Source organism: Curcuma longa, chromosome 12, assembly GCF_044706935.1.
Source record: "Curcuma longa cultivar G26 ecotype Majalengka, Jawa Barat chromosome 12, ITB_CL_G26_1.1, whole genome shotgun sequence".
NCBI lineage: Eukaryota > Viridiplantae > Streptophyta > Magnoliopsida > Zingiberales > Zingiberaceae > Curcuma > Curcuma longa.
Window position 1 is genome coordinate 3,996,199 of NC_133872.1, and position 11,144 is coordinate 4,007,342.

At 33.6% G+C, this 11,144-nt stretch overlaps 1 protein-coding gene across 1 annotated transcript; it reads right to left on the reverse strand.

Moving 5' to 3' along the window:
• Nucleotides 1-1,208: 1,208 nt before the first annotated feature.
• On the reverse strand, nt 1,209-8,197 carry LOC141843160 (protein HEAT INTOLERANT 4-like). The gene is made up of 15 exons (XM_074731193.1): nt 7,658-8,197; nt 7,550-7,588; nt 7,356-7,409; nt 7,218-7,281; nt 6,860-6,918; nt 6,171-6,295; nt 6,005-6,064; nt 5,002-5,060; nt 3,895-3,968; nt 2,790-2,828; nt 2,529-2,591; nt 2,361-2,408; nt 1,747-1,875; nt 1,542-1,636; nt 1,209-1,458 (listed from the first exon to the last, which is right to left on the reverse strand). Exons 1-14 carry the CDS (start codon nt 8,090-8,092, stop codon nt 1,589-1,591), a joined length of 1,296 nt encoding a protein of 431 aa, XP_074587294.1. The 5' UTR covers nt 8,093-8,197; the 3' UTR covers nt 1,209-1,458; nt 1,542-1,588.
• Nucleotides 8,198-11,144: the final 2,947 nt, after the last annotated feature.

Sequence of the window (11,144 nt, forward strand, 5' to 3'; positions counted from 1 at the left end):
TTTAAAAATATAAATAATTTTGATTGGAGTTCTTGGTGAAATAAAATTTGAATTCAATTTGAATTGTTTAAATTTTAATTCAAATAAAATTAAATTATAATTTAAAATATTTTAAATTCTGTTTAAATTTTAATTTAAATAAATTAAAAATTAAACTTATATAAAAATAACTAGAATTCAATTCACAAACGATTCATAAACAATCAAATAAATATTATAAATTCAATACGAATTCAATAATTTTTAATACCAATCAAATATATTTTGAATCAATTCTAAAGACTCACGAACAAATTTAATTCATTTACACCCTAACTTGTCAAACTACTTGACAACAGATCGATCAAGCGGAAGGAAGTAATTTGGACCTTTTTTTGGTCTGTTGTTTTTATATCTATATGAGAGAAAGAGGGAAAAGGGTTAACAAGGTTTATTTAATCTTTGATATCTTGTGAATGACAAAATAAATTATGAATAACAAAATAAAAAAGTTTTTTTAGGAATATTTGTTTCCTCATCTCCTTTTATCATCAGTATTTATTTTTCATTTTCCTAACTTTCTTCATTGAGCCACTAGTTTTTCTAGGATTATGTTACTTCCGATATGAGACCGTCCAATCCACCCATGCCAAACATTATATTCGAGTTAGAAATTATACCGCAACATGATAACAATGCTCCCAATGACAAACACTCTAATTTAATGTTGAGACAATGTTCTCAAGGCATCAAGTTGGAAGTAAAAAAAAATTATTTCAAAGAATAAAAAGAAGACTTGAAGATGAGTGGCAAAAAGGCAAAGAATGTTTAAATTCTACTTATAAGACTATTGAACTCATTGCTTTTCTTTTTAATACAAGGCATATTGTTTGAATTCAATGAAAGAGATCCAGATTCCTTAACAGACATCACATCAAGATCTTATATGAAGGATTAATAGACTGATGCAATTTTTAATGGACGTGAATAAAAAATTGATTGATAGTTCATTTGGTTTTCCCTTCAGAGATGGATTAGTTATTTGTTGAGATAAGATAATTAGCCTACAAAATTTAGTTAAAATGAGATTATAAATTCTTCAGCAGAATTTTACGAATTTAATCTAAGCTTTTGTTTGGTTAAAGAAATAGACCCACCATTTTCAATTGTGGAAATGAGGGAAATGGATGTGAAGTAACACCTACAGTCATACCAACCCATCATTAAGCAACTGTAAAGGCTTTTTGTCACCGTAGTGAATGAGAAATTGCCTCTTCTGTTTCCGAAATTAACAGCGATACAATGTTCCGTTGTGTATCGAAAAGATACTCCTACGAAAATCTGTTGTAGGTCAAAAAAATAACATATTGAAATTATGCAAAACTTAAGCTTACAAATATCTTCACACCAGTTGGTGTAGGATCAGCTATTCCTGCTTGGATCTTAAATTGTTCGACATCTAGGGTCTCGCTCTTATCCCTGCGGGTATCGCAAAAAGCTTAAAATGTTTTTTTAGTGGGGAAATAAAAAAAAACAATCTGAGGTTTCAGAAAGTTTATTGCCTTTATGGGGCTTTTAAGTGTGGCAGTTGAGTTCATTGTTGAGATAGCTATCTCAGGAAATGTGCTTTCCCGTAGTACCTGTTTATATATGATACCTGTGCATCACGAGCAATGTGATTCTCAGATAAATACAGATCAGTGAACAAGAAAATAAGCGCCATAAAATAAGCGAAATCATTTTTAAAGAAATGATGGCGCGCCACACCTTGACATGGCTGATATCAGGAGTATCAGGTGTTTGAACAGGGTAGAACTTGTAAAATTTCATATTTTCCATAGCTTCTCTGGTTTTTGGATCCATGTCATCTATAGCTTTTTTCCTGGCTTCTTTTGCCTGGAGATAAACAAAAATTTGATAACCAATTAATTGAACATATATGCATATGTAAGACAAACCCCTATGCTTAACATATAGAATCAAATGAAAAGGTAGAAGACAAATGTCTATCTAATTTTATTAGTAAATCTAAAACATAATTTAATTTGCTAATTACAAATGATCAAGGATTCCACCAAACAACTTGAGTAACTGAACTTAAATAGTTTTTTTTCAAAATATGTAAAAAATTAAACAGTCAGTTGTCTCTTTCTTAAAAAAGAAAATTAGACACTTGGTCTTAAGTTGTATCATCAAATAGCTGATCCAAAGAATTAAGTTGCTTAAGAAAACAGTGGAGAGTAATTTGTTTGAGAAAAATAACAAGTGATTTATACATTTTGAAACATATAGGTCTCGATTTCGACCTCCAAATATCAATGTCCCTATTTTCTGTAATTGCTAGTGTGTGTAGATATATAAACATTCTTTTAACTTAATACCTGTCGCTGTGCTTTCCTCCTTTCTCTAACCTGTTGCTTCACATACTCCTGATGGAAAAAAACAAAAATTTTAGTCAGTGAAAGTTTAGGAGCAAATTTTGTGATGGGGCATATTGCCTTAAAACTGTCTTTTTCTTCTTTAAAAGAACATAATATTAGCTCTATTACCTTGAACTCATCTTTCTTATCTTCTGGCAAAATCTCCTCTTTAATAAGATTATCAATGAACTCCTGGAAATATTTGAACGTGCAAATGAAGAAAATATATGTAACACCATTTGGACTGTATAAACCAACAACATTTTAAAAGATAAAGAAACTAGAAAATATGGACTTTCACACATTATAGTTTCCTATGCTTCCATATCAAGGAAATTAAGGATAAGTAATTGAAATAAAAAGGAAAATATAGACCCAGAAGATCCATACCTCAATTTCATCCATTTCCCAATCAAAATCACAAACGATCTGCAAAATAGATATTATCCATCATCAACAAATTGAGACGAGGAACCGGTGGTATTAAATACAAAGTCAGTACATCCATGTGTGCCAATGAAAAAAATTCTGATGCTAGCAGATGGAAGCTCTTAAAGTATAAATCATGACCTCAACTATTTATGGAATATGTTGGTCATCTTTGAGCATGTCTTCTCTGAATTTAACATCTATTGGAGTTCCAACTAGTTTCTAACATATTCATATGCTAACACAAATCTAAGATACATATTTGGTATGTGTATATCTCAAATTTAGGTGGAAATAAGAACTAGTAGAAAAGGAATTGAGACTAAGAAGATGTGGCTCCTACACTTTGATATTAAAAAAAATAACAAATGCAAATAATCAGGTACTTGTCTTAATATATTCAGATTAAAAATTGGCATGGAAAAGAAATTTATTGCATTGCAAAACATTAAACTACACTAACAGGAATCTGAAAGTATAGTGCAATGAGTGTGAGGATCTTGATGGGAATCAATCTGGTCGACTGACCAGTCTCAGGCCAACTAAGCTTATGAACTCATGAATTGGAATCTAATCCTCCAGTAGCAGACCACAGCTGCGATCCTGCACTTATCCTCTTTTCTTATCATATATTAGGAATGCTCTCCCATTGTCTATCTCAGCTCATATCTCCTAGTTATTCTTCTCTCATTCACCAATAACCCTCTTCTCTTCCTCCAAGATCTTTGCTATCTAATAGCTGGCTTGAAGTTGAAAAAGTTGAAAACTATTTTTTTTTTTATTGACATCATTGTTTAGCCCCTTAACAGTGTATCACGAACTGACCATCCAAGCTAACTCCACAAACCCACATCAAAATAAAAACAAAGTCTGTAGTCAATTAAGGGTGAAAAGACTTCATAGTTATATTTATATCTGATCACTGATGAAGAGGTTATTAACAAGAACCAAGCTGGAAGTTGTTTACAACTACTACTAAGCATAAGTAGGTATTCAAAACCAAAGAACTGAGTGAATCTAGTGCCAGGTATATCAAAAATACAAGTTAATAAGAACATTAGCTTACCGGCGGTTCTAGAGGAAACATGATATTAACCACTGTATCATCCTCATCTTCATCAGCTTTTAATGATTGAAGATCTGAATGCACATATGATGTTTAATTTGTATTAAGAAAAATGCTTGTTAGCCAAAAAATGGTCCTTACCAAATAGATATGCTAACAAGAGCAAATAAGAAAGTGGCAATTAAATAAAAGAGAACCAAATCTAATCCATAATATTTTTAGTATCTCACCTACAACAAGTACACCTGCAAATCGAAATCCAATTTTTGGAATTATTGCAATATAATTACCATAGAGGTCAATAACAAGTACGATACCAAATGCAGAAGACTGATTAATCATACCAAACTGTTGCAAATATCTCACTGGTCCAAAGAAGTTTCAGCAGGATCTGCTTGTATAATGTTTGTAACAAAAGTTACCATATCAACCAAACTAATCTATTCCAAGACCCTAGGTATATAAAGCCTTTTGCAATCCTATGTAGGGTATTTTTTCTTTTGGACAAGATTGAACATTTTGCTTTAAGTAGCCAATGGGTTTTGTATACTATTATACGCAATTTCTGCCCAATATTCAGTTCATTAAAGCAATTTGTCATTGTCTTAAAGATCAAACTAGTGACAAGAAACTAATGAGTTGAAAGTCTAAAGTTCAAAAATGCAAGATGATAATGTCTTAGCAATGCGTAATAAACATGTCTCCATTCTCCAACAAAATGAGAGTGTGAGGCTTTTGATCCATGGGAACTAAATTATAAGTAGAAAATATATAATGCACTTGCAATTCAATAGGGAGAATTATAGTGGTTAAGTTTACACTACCTCACTTGAGAACCCAATAATTTAAAAACTTTGCAAGGGCATTGAGATTATTCATAGCGTTGCCTATACAAAAATTGAATTGTATCACTAAGGTAACTAAAAATCCAAATTGCATAAGTGACATCTCAAGAAGAATGCCTAAAGTAACATTTAAAAAAGATCTAAGGCTTCTAGAAGAATACAGTATCTAATGGAATAACTGTTTAACTGGTAACAAACAGTAAACCAATGTAACAAGACAATAAAAACAAGAAAGGGGCAGAGAAAGGCATAAAAGACTTACAAGGAAGGCAATAATCATATTGCTTAACCCGCTCAATCCTCAGATGTTTTAAAGCAGCTCTGCATGATGATATCAATTTTATTAGTGTTATAAATACCTACAACGTTTTAGAACAAAGCATCACTAACACAGAATGATAGTTCTGGAGGTATGATGGTCATTTGGCAAGGGCGGATTAACCAATAAAATGTTTTTCCAAACATTCACATGTGTGTCATTCAATTCCATCCTATAGTTTATAAATGATAAAAATGGAAAAGTAAACTCAAAGTCAAACTTCTACAAAGACAAGTGGAGATTCATGACATATTGGCACCATCAAGTAATCAATCATCTAGCATTACAGGAACAATGATGTATGAATATGCCATTGAACCTAAAATCTTAAAGAACTAAATATATGACTTCCTTTTGGAATGTTATATTACTTTTATATAGCTACAATTTAAACCAGTTAGCATGTTATATATAGGTATAATGCATTGTACAAAACCTAGGTTACAAACACAAGTGTCAATTTCTATAGTTAGTCGGTATATAGAAAGACTACAAAGTAGTGAAGAAGGGTATGATGGGAGGTGCATGCTGTAGATTGGGATGTCAGCAGGTTGTGCCCAAGTTGGTCTGGTTGGAACTGTGCTACGCATACAACATCAGCCCAGGCCCAAACATCATTGTCCTATGTTGTGTCCAGCCTGCCATATTGGCGTGCTCAAGACAAACAAGTTGTGTTAGACCCAGCGAATGAAGAAAGTAGAGAAGTTTTCAATATTATGATAGGCAGAGAAAAAAATGCATAAAGAAGAGAGGAGGAAAAGAAATAAAGCAAAAGGAGAAGCAAATGTAAGACAAAGAAAGACAATAAACCTGGAAAAGTCCAAATAATGCATCCATCAGTACCAGTATACAAACATATCAAAATAATGCACAAACATTCCAAATAGCGCTCAGCTGCATAAATACATGATTTGGAAAACATACAAAGAAAGAAGAATGTAAGAACCTTCTTTGGGTGCAGGCCATTGTAAATATTTGAGTCTTCAATTTATCAACCTGACGTAGACTGAAAAAAAAATGAAAATGCATCATCTATTTGTCTTATAATAAAAAATGAGAATAGCTTGGAAGTTAAGCATTGTCAAATAAACCAAAGAACAAAAACTACATACCGATCTTCTAGAGGAATATATGGAATCCATTCCATTTTCATACTCTTCATGGATATTACATCTTCTTTCTCCCTTTGAACAGATTTTACACCAATCTTATCGGATGGTGGGATTGGAGAATCCACCTACGAATTACCAACACAAACAAATTAACACAAATAACCAAAATATCCTCATTATGATTAAATCATGTTTGACCCAATTATTTGAGGTTTGCTTAAAATGAATTAACCAAAACATTTGTTGATAAACAGATGGCAAAATAAGAATGTAAATCAATGTATTGCAACAAGTCACATAATAAAATGCTGTGAACTTATAGAAAACTCTAATACTAAAGAAGTAGCACAAACAATTATATAATATACAATGCATCTTTAGGAGTATCAAGGCCTACTGATCTTCCAATCATATATTCTATCATTATTTGATAGCTACACAAAACATGTAATTACAATGACCAGATATCCAAACCATATTAAATGATTAAATCTTCCCAGTCCATTATCATCCACAAATATGAGATTGACACCAACTACCCTCACAATCATTTATTATTGGCACCAATTGAAGATAACACACATCAAGAGTTCCATAGTCTTACTTCAGCATCCAATGACAACCCTACTTTTTCCTTTCTCAACTATTGAAGCTTTAGGTTACAAAAAATGCAATATGAATCAACTTACAGCCACCACAATGGGAATAAGCACAACTTTCTCAATGCCATTCACATTTAACATTTGAGCTGCAAAAGGATGAAAAATATAAGTATATCAACCAAATGGAATTGTTCAAACTGTCGAATGTATATGATTGGGTGCAAACAAATAAATAGTGAATTGAAAAATAAAGAAGCACAAAATACATATTGAAAGATGAGTTATAAATTCTCAAATGGACTATGCTACAAGTGATAATGTTCTAACTGGAAAGGAGAATCTTATACTTGGCTTACTATAAGTTATAAAAATTGAACATTTAAACCAACAAACAAAATCTTTGGCATGCTATAAATTTAAGTCAGTAATCTAATCATAAAAATACCCTCTGTGCTTCCAAACATGTAGACTGTCTTGCCATGAAGTTCTCCTCCCTCATCACACGCACTCTATGCACCAAAAAGGAATATTGATCACCATCAATACATATTATGCTGGGGATAAATAAAAGACAAGAAAATACCTCTAAATTTGAAAAACACCAACTTATCTCGCCTAGTTTATCCATGTTATCCCACTGTTGAAAGAAAATGCTGGAAATTTTCAAGATTTCATACAACAGAAGTGATAAATCAATTTTTTTTACAGGAATTCTAACATCTTTCATATGAGTAAGCCCACAGTTTAATTATTAATTAAAGAACGATGACAATAAACCTCCGTTCCGACAGGAAAAGCTGCTTGCCAAAGATCTTCCTGCGTAGAGAAACATAGTCAACAACTAGTAAGTGCAAGTAGCCAAAGATCTTCCTGCGCTAGACGTACCATGTTCCTCTTCTCGGAGAAGTACTCAATCTTCGGATTCGGCGCATTGACACGCCTCCTTTTGGCGCCGGCCCTCTTCGGCTCCTTTTTAATTTCCTCCTGCGACTCGCTCGGACCGCCGATGGTGCTGCCCTCCTCCCTCTTCTCTGCATCGGAAGAGGCTTTGACTTGCCTCCTTTTTCCGCCGGCCCTCTTCGGCTCCTGTTTTGTTTCCTCCTGCGACTCGCTCGGACCGCCGATGGTGCTGCCCTCCTCCCTCGTCTCTGCATCGGAAGAGGCTTTGACATGCCTCCTTCCGCCGGCCTTCTTCGGCTCCTGTTTTATTTCCTCCTGCGACTCGCTCGGACCGCCGATGTTCCTGCCCTCCTCCCTCTTCTCTTCATCGGAAGAAGCTTTCATCTTCTTCGATGTCGCCGCTGCCCTCCGCTTCGCCATATCCGATGACGAGGGTCAAGGTGGAGCGCGGAGACAGGGATGGCGTTAGGGTTTGAGGACGGACGGGCAGTGAGACGCAGAAATGAGAAATCGGAGCGTTGGATGAACGCGGACTAGATCCAAAATTTGAACTGGAGACAAGAGCTACGCGCATATTTATAGCGTAGGGTATGTGCTCGAAGCGGGGTGATGAGATGGAATGATGGCCGTCCGATTTGGACCTTGATCTCAAGTCGTTTTGTAGCTTCACTCTTATAGACCGAACCGGTCTACCGGTTTAAGTTGGATCTCATCTGGTCTAGGCGGTCTAGTTTTAGAGGGGTCGCGCTTGAGTCTAGGCACGATTGACACAAAATGAGCTCGAGCTAAGTTGATGGCGCAATAAACTACGGTAGATTTTTTTTAGGGTTAGAAAATAAAATTTATACTAAATATAATGAAACTATAAAAATAATTTCTTAAAAAATATATATAGTACTAGAACCGATAGGACGGTGCTGACAAGAATAAGCATGACAAGGCAAGATTCTCTGCTGGCAAGACTCCACTATCAAAAAGAAAACTTCACTATTAAAAAAAATGTCTCCACTATACTGAAAAAAAAAACTTTGCTACATTCTTGATTGTTCCCTTTTCTGCTCAGCTCCTTTATTTACTATAAAAACTAGATTTCTATGTCTAGAGAAAGATATTTATATTGCTCCTAAGGCTAGCAATTGTTTGATGTGCATGGTACATTCTTCTATTTCCCAATTGGTATATATTAAGTCTTGTGCCTTAATAGTTAAATCCGAGTTGATTATATTAAGTTTACAATAAACCTTATTTTTTTCTAGTATTTTGTAATATTCTCTCCTATAATTTCTAATTTATCAAGTCTTGAAATAAATCAAGTCTAAGTCTGACTGGGTATTAAGTAGGTGTAATAGGTAAGACAAAGGGATAAAGTCTGTAGGAATGTCTATATTTTCTTCTGGGCTTTCATAGCCAAGTAGTTTTAGTTTTCTGAATTTTAATTACAAGATCCTTTTATAGGGTAGTGACAGTGACGATTGGGAGAAGGGTCGAGATCGTTGGAGTTAATAGGAGTGGCTGTTGCGGGGTCGTTGCTTTGAGGTCGTTGTGGTTGATAGGGGTGGCTACTGCAAGTCGTCTGCAAGTAAGGTAAGACTTGAAGCTATAAGATCTGAATAAAGCTGGGGCAGAGTTCCAAATCTAGTTCTCACACAGGCGAGGCTTACTGGAAGAGAAATAGGATAATAAGACTATTCCTACCTTCTTAGCTTAGCTCTTGTACCAACTTCACAAAACCCTAATTTAGACCTAGCACCAAATTTTAAAAAATAAAAATAAAAATAAAAAAATTAAGGAAGGTAGAAAATTTAGAAGGCAGAAAAAATTGATATTAGAGCCTTAAAACCTAGGACCATGACAATATAATAGATGACTTCAACCTCTACACCTAGCTTAAATTATGTAAACTTAGCCCTCTATCCAATTAGAACAATTACTACAGTAGACTTTTATAAACATCATTGTTACATAAGATCTAAATCACCTAGTCATGCTCAACACTCTGGTTCTGCACAATTAAATACACTTACATATCTACATATAGGTCTGGGAAGGACGGTAGAAAACTACCAAATTCAGAATCACATAACTCTAAAACAAATAGTACAAATGGTAGAATAATGAAATCAAGACTTAAAATATCTTAAGAGAAACATTGATTTTCTGAAAGATACTTAGGACTCGCTAAATAGAAGATTTAGCCAACTTAATCTACTTACACTGCCAAAGAAAAAAGATTTTCTTATTATAGCCAAATTAATATAAAAAAATAAACCAAGAAATTTTGAATTACAATCTAAAGACCTACTTGTGCAAGTAAAAGAATTCTTAGAAAAATCTAAACAACAATTAGAAGGAAACTTTAAGACAATACATAATATTTTGGAAGAACTAAAATATAAATAAACAAATTACTTCAGTATGAAAATGCACACTATGAAGAAGCTCTAAATTTTACACAACAATATTCTAAAACTAAAGAAGATGGTTATTATAAGGTAGACTTTCCAGGAAAAGGAGATCAAATCTTAACACGGTAAAATAATACTATAATAGTACTACTAACCTCATTACACCATCATATAACTTTATTAGAAAATAAACTGTTACATTTAGAAACACAAGTACAAAAGAATAATTAAACAACTTAGTGGAAGAATAGTATAGACCTTTTAACAAAAGACTTAAGTAAGCGATAACAGGAAATATTATTCCCAAAAGATAGCCAAAATATATTCCTTTTTGACTTATACCAAATGAGCCTTACACGACCAACGCAAACCCAAACTAAAACATTTATTGGTCCTTCTAGAACTATTAGGGGCCCTCAACAAAATATAACATCTTGGTTAGATAACTTGTTAGTCAGAAGAGCTAGTACTTCTAGTTACCAATTAGAAAAAATAATAGATGTAGAAAGAAATTTAGAACTTTTTTCAAATGCATAATTGAATGCTTTAAATCTAAGACGTTTGTATAGCCATGGAGCCCTATCTTTCACTACTTCTATTTTTTGACACCATAGAACTGAAGCACTATATCTTCCAGATGGAGTAGAAGAAAGACTCACCCTTATGACAGAAGAATCTGCTAGAGCACTCACTACTAGAAGACACAATTATATACACTTAGGTTTAATTGTTCTAGGATTAAAGGGGCTTAACAAGGAAAAGAGTAGGACGTAAAGTATTAATAGTTTTATATGACTCTAGACTTTCAGACAGAGAAAAGACAATCATAAGATTAATTGAAATAGACATAAATAATAATATAGGAATTGTTGGCGATCTGGATCTTGTTCTGCGATCCGGATTCTATCCGCCCCGAAGAGCATAGAACCCCACAGAACAAAAACTTGAATCCCGCCTTGGATCAATTGACAAAATCTATAAGGAAGACAATGTCAATCGATCCTTCAGGATCGCCGATTCCTAATTATTATCTACGGTTTTCTAAATATTTCGTTCTAGTAAAATAA